The sequence below is a fragment of the Danio rerio genome, chromosome 3 (genome assembly GCF_052040795.2).
Source record: "Danio rerio strain M-AB ecotype USA chromosome 3, GRCz13ab, whole genome shotgun sequence".
Classification (NCBI taxonomy): domain Eukaryota; kingdom Metazoa; phylum Chordata; class Actinopteri; order Cypriniformes; family Danionidae; genus Danio; species Danio rerio.
The window spans coordinates 18,082,501-18,105,270 of NC_141023.1; the positions used below are offsets into that span (position 1 = coordinate 18,082,501).

General features: G+C 35.1%; 1 protein-coding gene across 21 annotated transcripts in view; it reads left to right on the forward strand.

Moving 5' to 3' along the window:
- arhgap17b (Rho GTPase activating protein 17b) overlaps positions 1–22,770 on the forward strand; it is a 71,725-nt gene that overhangs the window by 17,956 nt on the left and 30,999 nt on the right. For all 21 annotated transcript variants that reach the window (XR_015479373.1, XR_015479371.1, XR_015479374.1 and 18 more), the window contains exons 2-10: positions 606–645; positions 16,998–17,102; positions 17,194–17,270; positions 17,716–17,827; positions 17,899–17,975; positions 18,324–18,441; positions 18,527–18,595; positions 21,690–21,771; positions 22,177–22,304. Coding sequence is in view for 13 of the 21 variants with exons in the window: in XM_087241898.1 (XP_087098024.1) it covers positions 606–645; positions 16,998–17,102; positions 17,194–17,270; positions 17,716–17,827; positions 17,899–17,975; positions 18,324–18,441; positions 18,527–18,595; positions 21,690–21,771; positions 22,177–22,304 (808 nt within the window). In the remaining 8 variants the exon portion in view is untranslated. The remainder of the gene's footprint in view (positions 1–605; positions 646–16,997; positions 17,103–17,193; positions 17,271–17,715; positions 17,828–17,898; positions 17,976–18,323; positions 18,442–18,526; positions 18,596–21,689; positions 21,772–22,176; positions 22,305–22,770) is intronic.

A 22,770-nucleotide genomic window follows, 5' to 3' on the forward strand; every position in this document is an offset into this window, starting at 1 on the left:
GTTAAACATCATTTGGGAAATATTTAAAAAAGTAAAAAACAATTAAGGGGGTTTAATAATTCTAATTTCAACTGTATATAAATAAATGTGCGGAAACGATGACAGATGAAGAAGCGTGAAGCATCTGATTGTACGATGTCCGCATGGCATGATTTGTGATAGTTTTATGATCTCTGGTCAAAGAGAGTCTCTGCTTATTATCTATGAAGCTCCTCCCTATTTTGCTTACAAGAGTGTGTGTGAAACATCAACAGCTCTGCCCCTATTACTGCTGTTGCCATAACAAACAACTTGGAATGCAGAAAGCGGGACGTGGATTTTTTTTCTTTGACTGTTTGTTGACTCCGTTGGAAAATAAAGTGATTTCTAATTGTGCTTGGTGATTTGTGTTTTGAAAGGATGATAATTCTAATGTATTTTACATGTGAAGAGAAGACTTTAAATACAGCTGTGTTCTTGCTTGATTGTGTTGTTTGTTTGCCTTTATGTTTTTTTTTTGAAGCAATACTGGCCTAACCTGCTTTCACAGTCACCCTGAGGAACATAAGCACATGAAGCATGGCTCATTTTAACCAAACACTCTTTTCTCTTTTTTTTGTCCACAGAGCAGAGAAGACAGAAGTACTGAGCGATGACCTTCTTTTGGTGACTATTTTCTTCTTTCTGGGATTTAATCACAATCCTAAATGACTGCACAAATCATCTAGCATTTATTTTCACTGTGGAGTTACAAGAGTTATTTTAAGATTATCATACTACCAAAAGGGAGGCTATCAAACGTTATGCCATACAAGAGCCTATATGTATGCTTCGTCTCAGAGTACCGTTTACTATGGTGCACTAAGATTACGAATGCCTTACTCATCATTATGTGTTGTATACTAGGGTAGGTTGGTGTGCTTTGTCCATTTGTAGGCTCAAGCATTGGCATATCTTTGTTTACACATCTATATTGAGTTTACTCCCATCATATCTTTATATGAAGAGTTCAGATGCAAAACCCTCTAAATATATCAGACCTCTTTTCTTGTAAGTGAGCATTTTCTATCAGACTCCTCTAAAAAGGGTTCAGAAGTTTCATTTTATATGTGGTAAAAAAGGTTATTAGCTAGTAAATAAAATACCTTTTTTAAATGTCACTTTAGACAATTCCATGTTTTTTAACAAGGTAAATTTTCTTTTGCATCAAAACCAGCTAAATCCACGTCTTTTTTTTTAATGCAAAACCCTCTAAATGCATCTATTGGAACAAAACAGTGTAATTAGTTGAAAATATAGATGGCATTACAAATTATTTTACCAAACATAAAACACATTACACAAACCACCTGAAATTTAAAATATATGAATCTGTCAAGTAAATGGCGGTTCATTCAGCTGTGGCAAACCAGGGAAAAGCAGAAGGAAAATGAATAAATGAAATCTGTCAAGTAAGTGCATTAATCAATAACTTTAAGACTGACATTAATTAAATCCTAAAAATCTGTTGTCATTTCCGGTATTTAGGATTTAGGTTTAATGTAAGAGAGCAATGTAAACATTGCAAACATTGTAAGCTTGGCAGATTCAAAAATTGTAGTGTAAAAACATTATGAAACATTAATGTCTGTGCATTGTCTATTAATATAAAAAGCTTATCAGATCTATAGGCATTATGAAGTAATATAAATGTATAGTTTTATACATTATATTTATCTTGTAAAAAATAGCTTAAATTAGCAAATAAAACATAATTTTGGCCTACTGGGCGAAAAGGAGATGCCTCTCAGACAATTTTAGAAGCTGTCATTCATTCATTCATTCATTCATTCTCACCATACTCAAGGTCTTGGTCCCGTGTTTATCCTCATAGCATCCACGTGGAATAAAAGAACAGCATCTTAACTTTGTCTATCGTGAAATGGCGTTGCCGTTTATTGTATAGTAAGTCGGACTCTTTCAAAGTAGCGTCACTGCGCAAAAACACGTTATGAATGCATGTTACACTTCCGACTGCACATTGTGTTTCCTTTTTCTTATAATGCACAGAGTTTTGAGGTTAGAGACGTTTTCATTTGCCATTCACTGACAGTCAGACAGTCTCATCAAGTTCATCAAACCGTGTCTTTTAAAATCGAAATCAAAAGCGGAATAAAAGTCTCCTCATAAAAGCAGATGTATCAGTGTAACCCCGCTGTTTCTACAACCACCAGCTGGTATCGAACCACCGACCTTCCACACAGGAGTCAGTTGCTCTATCAAGGAGGCTAAAGACCTTTTCAATATTACCGTAGTCGCATGACTCTAAAACTATAGGTCTTCTGAGAAAATTTGCTCAGGTGAATGAAGCGAACGGGAGGTAGCGGAAACTACAATTCCCATCAGCCCAGGCATGGCCATCATCCTTTGCGATCTGTTGTCGCTACAGATCCAGTAATGCAGAAATGGAGTGTGCTGCTAGTAGCGGGGATGAAAAAGAGCTGGAAATGATCAAACCTAAAGCGGGTTTTAAATCGGATGTGTGGAAGCATTTCGGTTTCTTTCTAAAAAGATACGAGAAAGGAGAAAAGGTGACAGACAAAAAAAAAACAAAAAACGGTATGCAGGCACTGCTAGACTTTGGTGAAATACAAGTTGGGGAATACAACTAATAACAGTCATGGGGACTGCAGAATACAGCACACTGTTCAGATTGATGCAGACATTGACTTGTACCGCAAAAAGACCTCTATCTCACTCATGGCATGTCCTCTTGACAATGCACAACGTTACCAACTGCTGTCAACCTGGGCCAAGTCATATCTCTGTCCCAGAAACCTCAGTCCCAAATGAGAGGGTTTTTTCTGTTGCAGGGGACATGCCCAGAGATCCCAGCTTTTACCAGATTATATTTATATGATAATTTTCCTTAAAACCCATCTCTAAGTGAGTGAGTGAGTTATTAAATGTTGATTGTGATGAGTTTTCAACAATACTAAATTGAAGCTTTATTTTTTTATATGGTTTAATAATTTTTTGTTATTAAAATTGAAAAATTGAAGTTCCTGTTTCAAAGCTTACAGATAGATGGCTAATTTGTATGTCATTGACACTTTTGGCACTTTTTTTGAGTTTTTTCATTAGTTTTGTTTTTCCTGTAAATGATTCAATAAATACCGTACCGTGCCATTCATACCGAGGTATTACAGTTCCGTGAAATTCTGATACCGTTACATCCCTAGTTTATACGTTAAATATTTGTAGTTTACTTTAGTTTGAGGTGGTAAATTCAGTCATTTATTTATTTAGTTGGCAAGATAAAATGTCAACTTATAGCTTATTGCAAATTTTTTATCTATATTATTTTTTCTAATGTCTTATTATAAATGGTATATTTTGCTTTCCATTGCTTTAGATTTGTTATAATTCCTGGAAGTCAATTAATTATTATTTTTGACAAGTATAGATAATAAGCATTAGTTACTGCATCTTTAGGAAATCAATACGTAAGAGTGATTCATTACTCGGTAACACTTTATTTGAATACATTTGAGTATTAGTAGACTGTCTGCTTTATATCTACGGATGTTGCTCCTTCAACAGACATTTACCCGACTATAAGAGACTTTGCAAGTGCATGTCAACTTACATTAACCCTAAACCCAACCAAACAGTCTATTTATATTCTAATGAGAATTAGTTGGCATGTAGATGCAATGTACTGTAACCTAAAGTCAACAAACAGACAATCACAATAAAGTGTGACGAATTTCTCAACTTGTCCAATAACTGGTTGGTTGGTCAGTCACACCATCTGCTGTCAGATATGTTTGTGCAATGATGCTAAACTATATAATTGACAATCATCTAGCTAATAATTTACTACATATTTCAAGTCATTCGATATTCCATGTGACTTTACAGCCTTTTTGCTCGCCCTTTTTCTATAAAATTGTGTGTATCATTTTTTGTTTGTTTTAATATGTGCATTTATTATTGATAGTTGTTCAGTAAGCAGTGCAGTCTGTTTTACATTTTTGGACTAAAATAAAACCTTACCTTACATGGCTTGTGTAACTATTCACATTAAAATCTGTGTAAAAAATGTTTTTCTTGATAAAGTAAAGGTTATTATTATAATAATTGACAGTAAACCCAAATGAATGCATATTAAGGCATAGCATAGAAACTGCAGTACACCATTTACAGCTCTTTGGCTTTCAGTTATAGTAAGAGTATCCCAGTTGACCTTTGATTCTGATTATTCATCTTCTTCTTTCCCACAATCTCTTGTCTTTCACACCCCTCCTTGCTCCGTTTTTTTCCGGCATATTTCAGATGACAGAAAACCAATTGACTGTCTAGGTATTTTTGACAACACAATGCCAATGTTTTCACGAGTATGCATGCCAGCACCAACAAAGGAAAGCCTAAAATACCTTAAAAACACCTTACCCAACTATTAGTGTATGTACATGCACGCATTAATGTTCTTCTCTTATGCTTTTTTTGTTGTTGTTACTAGTCATTAATTGCTGTTTGTGAATGTTAAAGGTCTAGGGCACAGGTGTCAAACTGAGTTTCAAAAGGGCCGCAGCTCTGCACAGTTTAGTTCCAACCCTAATTAAACGCACCTGATCAAACTAATTGAGTCCTTCAAACTTGTTTGAAATCTACAGGTAAGTGTGTTGGAGCAGGGTTGGAACTAAACTGTGCAGGGCTTCGGTCCTCCAGGAATTGAGTTTGACACCCCTGGTCTAGGGCATGCGTTCTTTCTTTCTTTCTTTCTTTCTTTCTTTCTTTCTTTCTTTCTTTCTTTCTTTCTGAAAAAAAAGTGAATACGCTTTATTTGCCAAGGATAGCACATTTTAAAAACCAAACTTATTTTCATTGTGATCCTTGATGTTTAATGCTAAAGGATACAATGCTTTTAAACTAGAACCCAAGATGTTCATGACATTTTGCCTATCAATTGCATGATGTGCTAAAGCTGCAATATTTTATGAGTTTGAGATTTTATTTATTTTAAGGTATATCCCAAGTGATGTTTAACAGAAAGATTTATTTTCAACTTATTTTAAACAATACTTTTAATAACTAAATTCTAAAATAATTTATATTATCCTCACCATGATTACGTTTCAATTCAGTTCATGTTCATTTATAAAGCACTTTTTACAATGTAGATTGTGTCAAAGCAGCTTAGCCCAGCTTAGCACAGTAAAGTCCAACCTTAAGAGAAACCAGCCTCAGTTTAGGTACTGGAGAAGCTGGACGTCCATTGTAGAGAAGCTGCAGGTGTGAGTCAGGCACCGGTGGGTGTTTAAGTAAGCCCACAGGATCAATGTGGGGACTTTGTCACTGTGGTGTTTCAGGAATCAGTCTCATGCACTCCATTTCTCCATGGCCACCACAGCATCAACTCGGGATATGGCCTGGTCCAGGATTATAGATACCTTGGGATCATCTCTTCACAGGTCTAGGATCGCATCAATTGCACTGCGTAGTCTTTTGGGACCTCCGATTGAGTATCCCCAGGTGGAAATAGAGAATAAAGAAAATAATAAATAATTAATAAGTTAATAAAATAGTACTTGATACTTTGCAAGATATTAGTATTCAGGGCAATTTAAAGGCTTAACTATGTTAATTTAGGTTAACAGAGTTAGGTTAATTAGCCAATCGGAAAAAAAGTAATTTCTTAGAATTGTTTAATTTATTATTAAAAACTGCTTTTGTAGTAAAACTGAAAGGGCTTTATTTAGACTTTATCCAGGAGAAAACATATAGTGAAAATTAACTTACACTGTTAAACATCACTTGGGAAATATTGTAAAAAGAATAAAAATTTCAAAGGGAGGCTTATAATTTTGACTTCAATTATATATTATTTAAAAATTTAAGTTTTTTTTTCACCATGGATGTATGTTGGTCTATTTATGGAGATCTGTAAAAATCGAATTGGGAGCATTTAAAATAGCATAATAGAGGAACTTTAATTATGCATTGCAATCTTCTTACTTTGGGATCACAAGTGTTTAAAAAAACCTTTAAAGAAGAAAGGCTTTCTTCAGAAGAACAAAATATTAGGAAATACTGTAAAAACATAACTTGATCTGTTAAAACATTGCTTGGGAAATATTGAAAAAATACAGAATTTTATAGGAAGGCTAATAATTTTGTTTTTAATAATATATTATGAGAAAATGTATGTTTTTTTTTTTTTTTACTATGGATGTATGTAGGCAGGATGCAAATTATACACTGACCATCGGGGGGTCAAGTTTTTTTGGTTATGTTTGGTAATATGACTCCGTGAACCAAATTTATATTTAATTAAATTAAATCTAATTTATTAATCAAACTTTTTTGAGGGATATTAAGTGGTTCTCAATAATATTTGTGATATTAAATAAACAGTGACAGATTTGCATTCCTGCACCTATAAATGGATAACCATGAAAGACTGCACATATTTTTTGTTTAGCAGTTAAGAGTTTAACTTCCATGTGTGAGCAAGAATATAATAAAACACAAATTATGCATCTAGTTTTACAGACACCTACAGTAAAAACCACTATTTTACAAGAAACATGTTTTGTGAACACTTACGCTGTCTAGATTTGCTGGCTAAATTAATATTTTTGGCGCAAACATGCATTCACAATGTATGAACAATTATAGGGGTGGTCAAATGTAAATTTACGATATCTATTATTTTAATTAGTAATATTATTTAAGACAAAAGTCTGAGCAAACTATTTCTCAACTATTAAAGGGCTGACCCTCCCAAACATCTTGTTTCGATTTGCTTGAGGGGGGATCAATCTTTAGTTAGGGGGGTAAGAGCTCCCCAAACCCTCCTGTAATTCACACCCTGTATGCAGGTCTATTGGTGGAGATCTTTAAAACTCAATTAGGAGTATTTCAAATAGCATAATAGATTAACTTTAATCATGCATGGCAGCCAAAATCTTCCCTTTGGAGTCACAAGTGTTAAAAAACCCCTGAAAGAAACGAAAAGAAAAAATCCAGACAAAAAAAAATATTAGGAAATTCTGTAAAAACAATTACTGGGAAATATTGTAAAAATAATTAAAATTTCAGAGGAGAGATAATAACTTTGCCTTTATTATATATTGTAAGAGGAAAATATAAGTTTGTTTCACTATTTAAATGTATTGGTGGAGATCTTTAAAACCAAATTAGGAGCGTTTAAAATAGTGTAATAGAGGAACTTTAATTATGCATAGCAAAGCAAAGCACTGACTGTAAAAGCAATACAAATCATCTTGATCTGTCACTACCTCATTGTTTAAAAAGCAGCTCGTGTTCAGACCTGCCTGCATGTGGAAATTTGTGCACGGCTAAAGCTAAATCACTGAAGCTCGACAGAGTTTTATACGCTGCTCCCTCACCTTCATTCATGCATTCCTTGTTCACAGGTCAAAGTTTAACAGCCCGCTCGCTCTGCGTCTTATACTTTGCCTCAGGTTTGCAGCAGGAGGGAAAAAGAAACAAGATAACAGGCCATAAACTCCCGCTTAAAGTGACTGTGATGCAGCGGTTTGGATGTTTTCTGGGTTTTGAAGGTCTGCCAGATTAAAAAAGGCAGAGGTGTTGGCAGACGGGCCCCTGTTTGAGCTGTGCTGTCGGTGGTTTTTCTCTGATTGTGGTTGGAGGTCATGAGACTCAGTGTTGGAGAGAAACACTGCAAACTGAACTGCGTGTTTTGGTAGCTGCTTTTTTTTTTCAGTGGCGATGAGCTACTTTTTCCAACCAACATGTAGCTCCTCTGAAAGCATTTCTTTATGTAGCATTGTATTGCATTGAACTTTTTTGATGGCTTATTTTTTGTACAGTTATTGTATTTTGTACTATATTTTTATTACTGTTTTGTGTTTAATGTTTTCTATTGTAGTGCTTTGGGTTTAATAAAAGTGCATAACAAATAAAACAATTCTTATTAACTGAAGAAAATAATTATGAACGCTCCCAAAATGAAAACTGCACAGTGGCTCAGTGGTTAGCACTGTCACCTCACAGAAAGAAGGTCGCTGGTTTGAGTCCCGGCTGTGGTCAGTTGGCATTTCTGTGTGGAGTTTGTTTGTGTGGAAACGTCTTAAAAGAATTTTTGCTAAACATATCAAGCAAGAACCCTATTGATCAAAGATCCATTAAAGATCCAATCACAGACATTGAAGTACTTGCTTAAATCCTATATTCGGCCAGGCAGTGTACACACTGTAACAGCTTATTTACAGCTTCTCAGTTATTTATGTCAGTGTGTGTACTTTAATGCTCCAGTGGGAGTTTGGGCCCCTGCAGGGCGACTGCTGCCCCGTCATCACTTCCTGTTTGTCTCCAAAGGTTGCTTTGCTGGGAACAGTGGAGTGCTGATCAGAACATCTGTAATGCAGCTCTCTTCCTCTTCATTTTTCCTTTTTCCTCATTCCATTAACAAACCTGGCTCTGAAACATCATCTGCAGTCTATAGTCTATTAGTAATAAATGAAGCGGGAATCACCAGAGTCGATACAATACTTTTGAGATTTTAAATATTCTTCTTCTTCTTTGACCTTAGTCCCGTATGGTTGCGGAGTCGGCTATTTGGAACAAGTCCTCCATTTAGACTTGTCCATATGATAACAATTTTTTATTATTATTACTTTTTTGTTTTTTTACACCTTCCGGCCGGCCTGTCACCCTCATACACTACAGACAATTTAGCCTACCCAATTCACCTGCAGCATGGCTTTGGACTGTGTGGGAAACCGGAGCACCCGGAGGAAACCCACGCGAACGCAGGGAGAACATGCAAACTCCTCACAGAAATGCCAACTGAGCCGAGGTTCGAACCAGCGACCCAGCGACCCAGCGTCCTTCTTGCTGTGAGGCGACAACACTACCTACTGCGCCACTGCTTCGCCCACTTTTGAAATTTTAAATATTTTAGTTTTACTTATAAAGTCAACTACTAAAGTTTTTATTGATGCATATTAGTCAGAGAGTTACAGTATCCAATATAAAGAATTGCAAGACATCATTTATTTAGCAGATATCAAAATTAGTTTAAATTTTTTTCCTCTCTGAATCAAACATTGCAATCATATAGGCTGCGTCCGAAATCGCATACTTCCATACTATATAGTATGCTAAAAACTGTTTATGATTTGGAGTAGTATGTCCGAATTCATAGAATATGAAAAACAGTATGCGAGAAGTGCCTTGATGACCTACTATTTTTGGAGAGATTATGAAGTTTGTATTTAATGCTTGCTACGCTATCCCATGATGCATCACGAGAGAATTCATGAGTGGGAGACAAGTGACACAATTGACGTGGGTAGGTCACATGATCACGACAAAATGGCGGATGCAGTTTCATTCATATTGCTCATATTCATACTTTAGTACTCATATTGGTACTTTTTCTAATGGCCGAGTATTACATTTAAAATTAAATGCAGCATGTATGTAGTAGTCTGGGATTTCGGACACAACCATACTCTTGCATCCGTTTTTAAATATTTTGTGATTTTTCTGCAACATATTGCAGTTTATCACCTTTATCACCAAATGGTGTTCCTAAGGAAAACTTTTGCAACATCCGGTTTAACTGAACAGAAACGTTTGGTGTATCTCAGTTCAGTTTTCAGGAGTTCAAACTTAGATATGCTTGATGCTAAGAGCAGGTTTGACATGCTGTCCTGGGAGAGAAAGGGAAGATGGTGCAGTAAGGTGAATTCGGTCTATTAATTGTAAGCTTGAATCAATCTGATTGGATTATTGTTGAAAGGCCAGCCGCAATCAATCATATTACGTGCTCCTTTCAAAATTAGTTTGTAAAACATATTGCTACAGACGAAAATGGGATTGTCAAGTAGACAATCTGACCAACACTAACCAAAACCTGCCATAAACACTGTCTTCACATTTTTGCAATGCTGTCGTCTTTATTCTACTCTTATGCCCAATTTATATGAGGGCTTGTTGTCAGCGATCGGCTACATATATAAATTATTCAACCAAATAGTATAATAAAATATTGGCAATTTACCAATAGGACATCCCAGTATAAGTATAGTATTGCCCTGAAAAATATTGTGATATTAGTATTTATTTATATAATAAGGAACTCTTATGTTATTAAGTAACTTTTATTTATCTTATTATAAAACAGTAAAAACTGTAATATTGCAGATTATCATGATTGAAACTGTTATCTATGGAAATATGTCTTTAAAATGTTATGCAGTCAGTGCTTCAGTCTTCAGCATTCATTATCAGCAATTAACACCGAATAAAGCACATGAGGTTTACCTGAGGTGATCATTTGTCACAGTTTTCGGTTGTTCAGCTGCAAGAAATAGAAGCCGTTTCCAAAATACCCCAGTGCTGTTTAAAAGCTGTGCCGACAATACATTTAATTATTCAGAATAAATGTTCAATTACATTGAATGTTCATTTATATGTAGATTAAGTGATGTAGATTAAGATTTTATTAAACTGTTAGCAAACTGTTGGGACAAAGTTGTGCAAACAGCTCTAATTCAGTCTTTTCATTTATAGCTAATTCAACTGGTATGATTCAAGCGCTAAAACACTTTTGTGCCAAATTAGCAGCGTGATTCTTAGTAGGTCTGAGTGCAGGTTGCATATTTTGCTTTTCTATACATGGAGTTTGTGAAGTGCGTGTCTTTGTGGTGAGCTTTTACTGCCATGTGTTTGAGTTGCACACAGCAGCGGCGTGACTGACATGCGGAGAGTTTCACTTCCACTCCGACTGTCTCAATCTATTTGAGGGACTCTCAGACACCGTTTGAGGATTTGCTTTTTCGCGTACATGAGAATGAGAGAAACAAGAAAGCATTCTGCCAGTTTAGCAGCTTTCTTTGCCAGCTTCAAGAAAACAGCCCTGTTTCTGCCAGGGAAATGATGGAGTGGTTTTGCACAAACTGTAAACAATTCTTTTTGTATTCAAGATAGCCACATTTCCTTGTCAAAGTGCATTGAAAATACATCTGCAATCTCAATCTGAATATAAACTGTCTAAAGAGAAGTTGTAAAAGTTTTTTCCTCTCTATTTTGCAAGTTAAAAAGCTTCTCAACAAATAAATAATGATAAAATACAGTACATTTTATTCAAGTGGAATCATCAAGTAAAAGATTTTAAGGATACAATGTAAACAATATTTTAGAAAGTGTTTTATTCATACGTTATTTTATACATTAAACAACAGATTTATTAAACAGATATAGTTATTAAAATAATATTTTAGTCACTGAACATCTTTAGAAATAGAAAGAAAATACAATTAAATTCATGTGAGATATTGGGGAAAAAAACAATTATAAAATTTCAACAAAATGTTATAAATGTTTTATTTCTCTTGAATTTTGCTCTGTTAAAAATATTTTAGTGTTTTTCCCTTATGTATAAATTTTGGTCTATGTTATTATACTTCAATCTAATGCATATGCACAAATATACAATTTTAAAGCTTTCTATAGAAAATATGAATATAAATAAGAGATTTGCGGGGGGTAAACTCATATATGTTGAGCACTCTGTGTGTGTGTGTATATATATGCGTGTATGTATATGTATGTATGTGTATATGTGTGTGTATATATATATATATATATATATATATATATATATATATATATATATATATATATATATATATATAAAATGAATAATTCTGACTTCAACTTCAACATCCCCTGTTTTTTTCCCCAGTTTCTATTTAACGAATAGAGGATTTTCTCAACACATTTCTAAACATAATAGTTTTAATAACTCATTTGTAATAATTGATTTATTTCATCTTTGCCATGATGAGAGTAAATAATATTTGACAATGTTTTTTCAAGACACTTCTATACAGCTTAAAGTGACATTTAAAGGCTTAACTAGGTTAACTAGTTTAACTAGGCAGGTTAGGCTAATTAGGCAAGTTATTGTATAATGATGGTTTGTTCTGTAGACTATCAGGAAAAATTGCTTAAAGGGAATAAAAATTTTGACCTTAAAATGTTTTTTTTTTTAAATTAATAACTGTTTTTATTCTAGCTGAAATTAAACAAGTCAGACTTTCTCCATAAGAAAAAATATTATCAGACATACTGTGAAAATTTTCTAGCTCTGTTAAACATTATTCGGGAAAAAAATAAATAAATTTAAAGGTGGGCTAATAACTCTGACTTCAACTGTGTATATGTATCACTATGAGCTTTGTCTTTAATAGTCAACGCTGCATAAAAATACTAAATAGGCCAGGGTTTGAGGAAGAACCAGATCGGTTAGGATTAGGGGGTGCACAGTTTGACACAGTTTTTAAAAGATTCTATGTGCTAAAGTGCATATTTGTGATCGTGCACTTGTGTACAGTTGCACATTTACACATTGCTGCAACATGGTAAAAGATTTTTTTGACTTGTTCCTCTTTGTTTATACAGTGTGGCTTTAAATCTCATCTTTAAACCACACTGTAGTGTAGCGTTAACTGTAATCTTTAAACCATCATCTACTTTAAAAGCTTTAGCAATTAAGCCTGCCCTGTGTTTATGAGTGCAGGACATATGTCTAGAGTTGATGGACAAGACAATGAAGGAACAACCAGAAAGCTCCATTCTTCTGCTTTTCCTGGAGATACTTTTCAGAACAGTTGCTCATTAAAGATGAAGAAATGTTTATGTATTATCATAGAATGCATTTATTTAAAAAAGGAGGGTAAAATTAATCACAAATGACATAAAACTTAGGTTGTACATTTTAGTACGTTTTATATTTGAAATTTCTTGTACATCAAATCATTGTATTATAAGCATCATGTGACACTAAAGACTTAAATAATGTAAAGTAAGAAGATTTAAATGAAGCAGAAATAATAAATATGTTAAAAACTTTTAAAGGTGCCCTAAAAAGAAAATCTGGATATATCTCTCCATAGCTGAATCCTAAGAGTTCATTACATGGACATGGCCATACGAGGAGTCTCAAACACACCATTGTTTCCTCATTCTCATGTAAACTCTGTCAATGTAAAAGTGGCCTATCGACTGAAATAAAAGAAGAAGCTTCTTGCACATTTAAATAAATGGAAAATGATGTGTTTTTGCATTGGAATAAATCTCTAGTGTGATTACAACCAAGCAAACCAAAACCAGGACATGTTATCACAAGGTATGATCATAAAAAGGACAAAAGACTTTAACAGTGTGGTTTTTCTTATCATATCATATATTACCCAGGCTCATTCTAAAAGCTCACCCCTATATACATTTCTGGAGACCACAAAATACGTCCCAGGGGGTGCGTTTTTTTTTTTTTTTTTTTTGTTTTGTTTGCAGTTTTTGTTTTCACGAATCCACGAGAGGCCGCTGTGTACGATTTTTGAGATCTCAAATTTCTCTCACATGTGCCATTTGCGCCTGCTGTTCTCGTGTAAATCCACCAGAGGTTGCTGTTGACTGACTGTTGGACTTACTGAATGACTGACTGACCAATCAACTGACCCACCCTCTTCTTTCCCTACACTCAACCAGTGAATTGCGAGGTCCGGTTTTAAGATTTTACCACATTCTCACCCTGTTTTTTTACTTGTTTATTTTATTTTTTTGATTCTGTTTTTGTCTTGCCTGCTTTCTGGATCCGTTCTTCACCAGATTTGAACACCGTCATCAGCTCCTTTCTGCGTCTCAAGTCCACCGACGTACATGGCGAGCTAACCAGACAAACTTGTTACAGCGAGAAAGCTGTCCATATGGAGGTAAGCGTCAGCTGTTAAGCACGAAAAGGAACGTCGTCATATCGCACCGTACCAAGGGGGTGCGTTTTTTTTGTGCCGTTTTTGTTTTCACAAATCCACGTAAGGCCGCTGTGTATGCTTTTTGAGATCTCAAATTTCTCTCACAAGTGCCATGTAGCCTACTGTTCTCGCGTAAATCCACCAGAGGTCGCTGTTGACTGACTGTTGGACTGACTGAATAACTGACTGACCGATCAGATCAGATTTCAGAGGTGCCTGATCTGGCGTGTTCTGGCTCAAATTAAGCCCTCCACTCAACCAGTTTTATTGACTGACCCGCCCACTTCCCTAAACCCAACCAACAGTTTTCAAAAGCAATCCAGAAAAGGAAAAGCCCTTGTTGGATTTTTACCACGTTTTCAGATTTACCACATTCTCACCCTGTTTTTTACTTGTTTATTTTATTTTTTGATTCTGTTTTTGTCTTGCCTGCTTTCTGGATCCGTTCTTCACCAGATTTGAACCCCGTCGTCAACTACTCTCTGCGTCTCAAGTCCACCGAAACTCACTCATTGTTGTCGTTATGGACCTTGCTTACCCACTTTATTGACGAGTCATTTTTTCTATTTTGTAATAATACCACTAACAGTTTAATATTTAATATAAGGTCCACCCAGTTGGTCCAATAGAAGTGTCCACTGGTGGATGAAGGTTCATTGCCTGTTTGGTCTTTCCAGTGCACAATGTTTATTTACTTTAAATTTAACTCATAGCTGACTCCAATTTGAATATGAGGTGGTTTAGAATATTAATATATTTATCTTTTGTTTTATCCAACTCCAATCATCAAACATTAAGAAAATTATATCAATATATAATTTAGATAAATGTTGAACCTTTTATCTTCACTTGTAATTATTACATTTGTTCATTCGGGTGCTCATGTCACTCAAAGAAATCGCCCCGGCCGATGGCGTCCCTCACAGTCACACTCTTGTCACACTTGAATATTACACAGAGGTAGATGACTACTACTTTTAGATGGCCGCTCCCATGCTTGCTCATTCTAAAGTATTTTTAATTAGTCCTTCTTAGATGTACACCCTTGAGTAAAGACAGTATAATTTCCATGCAGAGGTTAGGGCCAGTATTATAAATGTAACCGACTACTGTACTCTATAATAACTTTGATTTAGCCAAGTCCATGGTTTCCCATATACACTTAATTTAAATTAAAATAATTAATAATTTAAAATAAAATTACTTTCAAACAAAGGTCGGGTACCCTATCTAGGTTAGTCGTGCAACTCCTTGTTGTCCTAGACGGAAGTTAACGCCCTTTCCAACTAAGTACACTTGAATCAATATTAAGAGTCAGTCGGATCCCTAAAATACAATTAGTGAGCCCAATGCTCCATCTCAACTGGATTTTAGTCTGTCTACTGACCTCACACAGGAAGTGGGGAAACAAGGATACAGCGTAATCTACTAGAGCTAATAATTACAGATTAAGCAAAATATGTCCAAACAAAACAATTTAATAGTCATGTAAATGTGTATTATGCCAATTATTTAGTCATAAACCATCAATACAAGACATCAAATTATCAAAGATAAATCCAAGATTAAAAGATCCATACCTGACTTCAAAATATACATAACATGGAGCTCCACACTATGGGCTCATAGTTATAGAATCACCCCGAACATTTAGAAACTTTCCTGTAAGTAGTAAATTCAAGAATCCCCCCGAGGAAAGGGGTGTGTTAAATAACAAAAGGCATTTGCATTTAGTGGAAGAGTTTCTGCCTATAGGAAAGGCACACCCTTCACAGTGGCTCAAAAGATACCTGAAGTTATATATTTATTATTTTGGTTATGTCTATTTCTGAGGTAATGAGACCATTGTACCAGTCGCACTGAGACAATTTAAATGATATCAAACATGATGGATAAATTGACTTGGATTACTAAAGAACATTAATATTTTGAAATGACCTTTCTGTGTGAGTTGAGTGAAAAGGGGCTTAGTGACCATCTGGGTTTCGGAAGATGTTTCAAATATAAATGGATGAAAGGAGGGGAGCTGTTTTTTTCCCGCATTCCCACCTGCTGAGTTGTGGAGCCGATTGTCTCTGTGGTCTCTGTGGTTTTAGCATGTTTGAATGGTTAAAGACATTAAAATATTTGTGATATCTCAAGTTGTACACTGGCAACCCATAACGGTATCAATTTAATGAGCTCCTGAGAGTGACCTATTCTTTCACAACTGTTTGTAGTAGTTGATTTGACACACGTGTGGCCATGAAAGTGATTGAATTCAACATCCCAAATATGACAATATTGACCTTATTCTAAAATGCGGAAGTGCGCCTGTTTTCGCGATTGTCTTAGAACTTCCGTTTCAGTCGCCAATGGGAGAAATGACAAGGAATAATAAACGGCAAAAACGGTCAAACTACTTGCTCTACAAACAAATGTTTGCATGACTATACAGACCAAGTAGAATAATATAACAAGGAAATATCAGTTTGCAACATCAAACAGCGAAACAAGCAGTTTTTAATGTCTAAAAATGAATGGAAGTGAATGAGACCGGAAGTCTCGTGCCAAAAAGATTCAAATGGCAGCGCCCGCTCGTCTGCGGAGAATAAGGTCAATAGTGTTTATTTGAAGCACATTTCCCCTTGCAGCAAATCTTTATATACAACAGATGAATTATTGGTAAAATCTAGATATAACACAGCTGCTGATACATAATATAGCATCATTTTTGTGACGCTGTACAACAATATTTAATATTTTTTACATTACAGTGAAGATGGGGTTTAATGTTGGGGTAGAAATAGGCGTTATCAAAATACTATTTAATTGGTTAATTTAATAAATAATATGAATAATACTCTGTACTTATAATACTCTGATTGTTTTGCCTTACTTTGATAGTTGGGAAAGGGGGTAGACATTAATAAAATACAGTTAATAAGTAAATTAATAAATTAAATAATTTTAGCTAACTTCCATCCACAGCTGTATCCCTTCTGGCAACAACCTCAATTGTTGGCACTGCTTCATGCATTGTCAGGTATTAAAAGTACATATGTACACACACATGCACATTTAGCCCAGCCCAGCAGTGCTTTTGATGTTTGGTAAATTTCATGACAAAGTGAAGGAAAAGCAGAAGAGGTGTGCATAGATGATTAGTTTTCTGGATGGAACTTTATCCGATAACTGATGTATTTTTTTTTAATTGGATCAAATGTGTTCATTATCTTACAGATTGAGCGACGCCTGGAAAATGTGCGATTGGTTTCCCATAATGTACACAAGAAGATGGTCATGTGTCTACAGGGTAACGTGGGCACAGATGCAGAGAAGAGACATGTTAGTAACAGCTGCTTTTCCAGATACGACTGTTGATACTAAAGACTCATCACTTTTGTTTATGATCGGCTTTCGCTTCTTCTCCTTTTAGAAAAAGCTTCCTCTGATGATCCTTTCACAATCCATGGTGGAAGGAGTAGCTCAGCTTGGAGAAGAGTCCCTTATAGGGTGAGTTTATAAACCCTCTTTAACAGACAAAAATGACTGTGATTTACACTTATAATGAGAAATCTTTGAACATTCACTGTCTTTTGTGACCAAATATCCCTGGATCATCTATATTCTCAGACAAATTTGAAGGGGTAGTTCACACCAAAAATAAAATTCTGCCTTCATTTACCTCAGCTTTTTTTTTTTTGCATCAACTGTATAGACCATTTCAATGTGGTCATGTCATTGGCCCATAATAATTTCCTGCTTGTTATCAAGCTATTTTATAAATGCAACAAGAGGCAATTCAATCATAACCTAATGATAAAACTGCTATCATAAAAATATTTATCAATATGTGGCTCTTTTTTGGATTCTCAAAAGCAATAGAAATGAAAAAATGTAAAACAGGAAATATGTTGGGACCATTGTTTTTGTTTACACCCCTCAAACTGGTCTATAGGAAGATGATGGACATTTGTGGGGACGCTGAAAACAAACTGGCTTTCGAACAGAGCCAACATGAAGTTCTGCTGGAGAAAGACATTCTAGATCCTCTAAATCAGCTGGCAGAGGTGTGTAAAGCCAAATAAACAACTCTTTAAAACACCAGTGTGTGTTACATGTGGGTTTTTTGCTCTCGAAGGTGGATATTCCTAACATCCAGAAGCAGAGGAGACATTTAGCCAAACTGGTGTTGGATTATGATTCTGCAAAAGGCAGGTGTGTATGTATGGCTCAAAACAATTTATTCAAGCATCACCACTAACAAAACACCACTAATATTTTCATGGATACGATTGTCACACATTTTTCTCCCTAATTTACAGAAGATGGCTATTAAAGTGTGTTTTAATGATAACTGTTTATAAGGATATAATAATAATTGATAAGGTAATGCGTATTTATCTAAGTATATGGTAACAGTAATGCAAATTTAGAATAAGAATCATTGAATGAAATATTAAAAGGCTCTCTGTAAGATGGCAGTGCATCTCCAAAATGCCAATAAATTGTTATTTTAAGGACTTGGCAGTGCTTGTAATAATTCAGAATATTCCTGCAATAAAGGTATCACCAGGCCACAAAGTCATTTCCGTCAGCTACAAATGCTCAAGCAATGGCTGCCAAAGTTGACATGCTTAAGGAGGAAATGGATGAAGCTCAGAACAGAATGGAAATATGCAAGGTTGGATATGAGTCTGACTTTGTTGAGTGTGAACATGACTTTATGTTGGACTTTGAACCTAGTTTGATCTGTTTTTTTTCTTTAGGATCAAGTTGCTGCTGATATGTACAGCTTTGCCTCCAAGGAGGGAGAATATGCTCGCTATTATGTGTTGGTAAGTCATTTCTATGAGAACCTGAAGCATACAATGGCTCATAAAGATCAGTTTAAACTGGAAAATTTAATTTAACTTTCAAATAAAGGTGTAATAAAGATATCACTTAGAAATTAGTTCTTGTTTGCATATCTGGTCAATGAAGTTCATTTGAATGAATGAAGCTGTATTTCATGTTGCTTGAAGAAAATAACATGGTAATGATTAGGCATGCATGATATATCGGTGGCCATATCGTTATCGGCCGATAAATGCTATTTTTAAGATTATCCTTATCGATCCAATATTAAAATTAGGCCGCAATCTTTTAGCCGATAAATTACGTACTTGCACAGAACTGCCTGCCTTGCGCATACATGGGCGGAACTTGTTCAGACTTGTCCAGTTCACTATAATGGATCTCTCCTCACATTGTTTATTCCTTCAAAGTCTGTACTTTCTTCATGTTGTATTGCAGTGCAGTAAGTAACCATGTTCTTTATCATTGTAGATGTCTTTGATTGAGTGCCATTGTGTATTTTGCTTTAAATTGCCTCAGGAAAAAAATTACATGTGTAAACATAACAGCAGCGATGCACACGTGCTAAACAACTTGTTGGGTTGTTTGTAATCTAATATGATTATTTGTTATTATCAATGCGTTGCTTGCCATGTGTTGTTGATGTAAGATTGTTTATGATCAAAATAATCATATTGATTATAATGAGCGTGCGTAAGGGCTGTCACCGCGCACACACACACATATCTGATCTTATAGCCTTCACAGCAGCACGGGGGAGAGATGCGCCAGTCATTAAAACCAGCATAGGGGCTCTCATCTCGCCACACATTGTCTTTATATTATGCTCTGTGTTTGAGTTGAGTGAAACTCACAGCGGTTTATCACAAACTTTTCATCGATCATTTTTCCCGCAATTGACAACAAGAATGAACACAGAAGCATTGTCTGATTGACAAGCAGCAGCTACATGTGTTCAAAAGAATCTAAAACGCCAAAATAGGATGAATCTGTGCCGCATTTTCTAAAGTAATACAATCTGTATCTAGCTTTTTGCTTGTACGGTGGCTCTGAACTGTCAAAACACCTCTAAAAAAAGGCTTTTTTTGGGCATGACAAATTTTTACATGTGTACATCACTGTAACACATTTTATTCAAGAACATTTGAGCTGGTTTTAGTCCTTAGCTCTTTCATTTTCATATTATTTAAAATATATTTAACTTGCTTGTTGATTAAATCCCATTTTGTTATTTAATATATTACTTTTATGCAACAGTCAAGTTGCATGTTAATTTGCTATGAAGAAAAGGAAATAATTAATTTTTTGCATGCTGATTTATGTGAAATGAATATAGATCTATATAATCCCCTTGCAATTTTGAAATGATAGCTTTTTTGCTTTGAGTATAGACTAATCAGTTCATCAGAGCAGTTTAATATTTTATGATGTTTGCTGTATAAAAAAATATAACTTTTTGATTTATCTATAATTATCTGCCTATATATATCGGCTATCGGCCTCCATTTCTAAAGAGCTATCGGTTATTGATATCGGCCAAAAAAAATCCATATTGGTGCATCCCTAGTAATGATGCTAGCAATGTGTTAAACACCCATTGTCAACGTGCCAATTTGTGTAACCAAACATTCAGTGATTTAGCATATTTTCCTGTCTGCAAAATTTATTAACTCAATGGTAAATATGCAAGATGGTAGCTTAACCATATTTTAAAATGCATAAAAATGCATTAGCAGTATGCTAATTGAGGCTAGCAGAGTTTACCAAATTTGAACAACATTGAACATGCCAGTGCATGCTAGAAACATTATTATTATTATAGTGTTAAATGTGTTAATTACATGTTAATTCATTTTAGCATATGTGTGCAACATTTCAGAATGATGCTAGCAGCATGTTAATGTATGCTAGACTTCTGCTAAACATGTTATGCTAAAAACATGATACCAGTGTGTTAAAACATGTTAAACATGCTGTCAAACTATAATAAAATGTAGTAGAAGTGAGTGTAGAAGTAAAGATGCCACTAAGAACTTGTTTCTGGTTTGCATATCTGGTCAATGAAGTTTATTTGAATGAATGAAGCTTTATTTTTTATGTTGCCTGAGGTAAAGAACATGTTAATAATGCTATCAACATGTTAAAAACATATTGTCAACATGCTAATTTGTGTATGTTGTTAAACCATTGAACCAAACACTCAATGATTTAGCCTATAAGGAATATTTACTAAACACAATGGTTGTGTTAAATATGTTAGAGACATGTTAGGAATTATGCTAGCAAGATGTGTTAGCTTAACCGTGTTTTAAAGCGCATTAAAAATGCATTAGCAGTATGCTATTTGGTCCCACTTTATATTAAGTATCCTTAACTACTATTATATAAGAAAAATAAATACAATGTACTTACTGTGTTTATAATGTATTTGAGAACACTTGTGGTGCTTTTGAGTTGGGATAGAGGTTGGGTTATGGACAGGTTTGGTGGCATGGGTAGGTTTAAGGGTGGGTTAAGGTGTAAGGGATGGTCAACAGTGTATTTACAAATGTAATTACAAAAGTTAATTACAGATGTAGTTACATACATGTTTTTAATCAAGCATAAGTACACAGTAAATACATGTATAATAAGTACATTGTAACAAACTATTAATTCCTATGTAAGTACATGTTAGTTAAGGCCACTTAATATAAAGTGGGACCTGCTATTTAAACAACATTGAACATGCCTGTGCATGCTAGAAACATTATGGTAATTATAGTGTTAAATATGTTAATTACATGGTCATTTATGTTAGCATAGGTGATGGCAACATTTCTGAATGATGCTAGCAGCATGTTAATGTATGCTAGACTTCTGCTAAACAGGTTATGCTAAAAACACGATACCAGTGTGTTAAAAAGATATGTTAAACATGCTGTCAAAATGTCCTTAAATGTAGCAGAAGTGTGTGTATAGGTGCCTAGAAACATGACTATCTGGTTTACATTAGCCATTTAATAGGTTTAAAATAATACGAATATGTGTAGTATAAAAATAATTTAGTGTGTTGTTTTGCATTCGTCTTGACAGTTGTTAGAAGCTCAAGCTGAATACCACAGAAGAGCATTGGCATCCATCGAGAGTGTCCTGCCCAACATACAGTCACAGCAAGGTGTGATATTTAATATTCATTTCTGGCTCTGAGCGTCTGCACGATAAATATTTGACACGAGTCACTTACAACACTTCTGAAATCATCACCCTGTAATAATAATTACGTTCAAAGTGCATTAAGCAGCCTGTGTGGGTTTTGTCTTCAGTTTTAGGGTGAAATATGACCCAGGTATGTTCTTGACAGGTTTTATGATATGCACCCATAGATCTGGCTAGTCATCAAACTGTGAATCATCTTTTCCTTTCAAAGCTTTCTGGTGGCCAGCATTATAATGTATCCTGTTTCACACTGCAAATCATCCTGACCTACTAAATCTGTGTTCCACACACATCTAGTGATGATTCTTAAACATTTCCTGCTATAACTCCAGCCATTCTCTATCAATCTCGTCATCTGACACAGATAAATGGATGGAGAAGCCAGCGTTTGGCACAGCTCTGGAGGAACATCTGAAACGCACCGGCAGAGAGGTCGCTCTGCCCATTGAGGCCTGCGTCATGATGCTGCTGGAGACCGGCATGCAGGAAGAGGTATCTGACACTGAAGAACAACACTTGAGAACCGGCGGATGAAAAGATGAGATGTTTTCATTCCCAGGGGAAGTAGATGTGCATTGTTACTGCACACACAATGGCATATTAGCTGTCATTTTCAGGAAGTGTTCAGTATTTCTGTCTTTTGAGAGTTTTGCATGTTAGTGCAGAACGAGTTGAGCAGGCAGATACATAGATATACGGAAAAATTAGACAGACTATTTTTTAATTGGCGTGTAGACGGATAGTTTGAAGACTGAATGAAATGATGGATGGATGAATGGAATGATAAATAGGTTTATGGATGGCCAGTTAGATGGATGGATTGATAGATGAATGAACCGATAAATTAATGAATAAATGGATGGAAAGGTGTATGGGATGGATGGATTGATGGACAGATGGATGGATAGAAGATTAGGTGGTGTAAATAGATAGATGATGGATGGATAAATGGAATGAT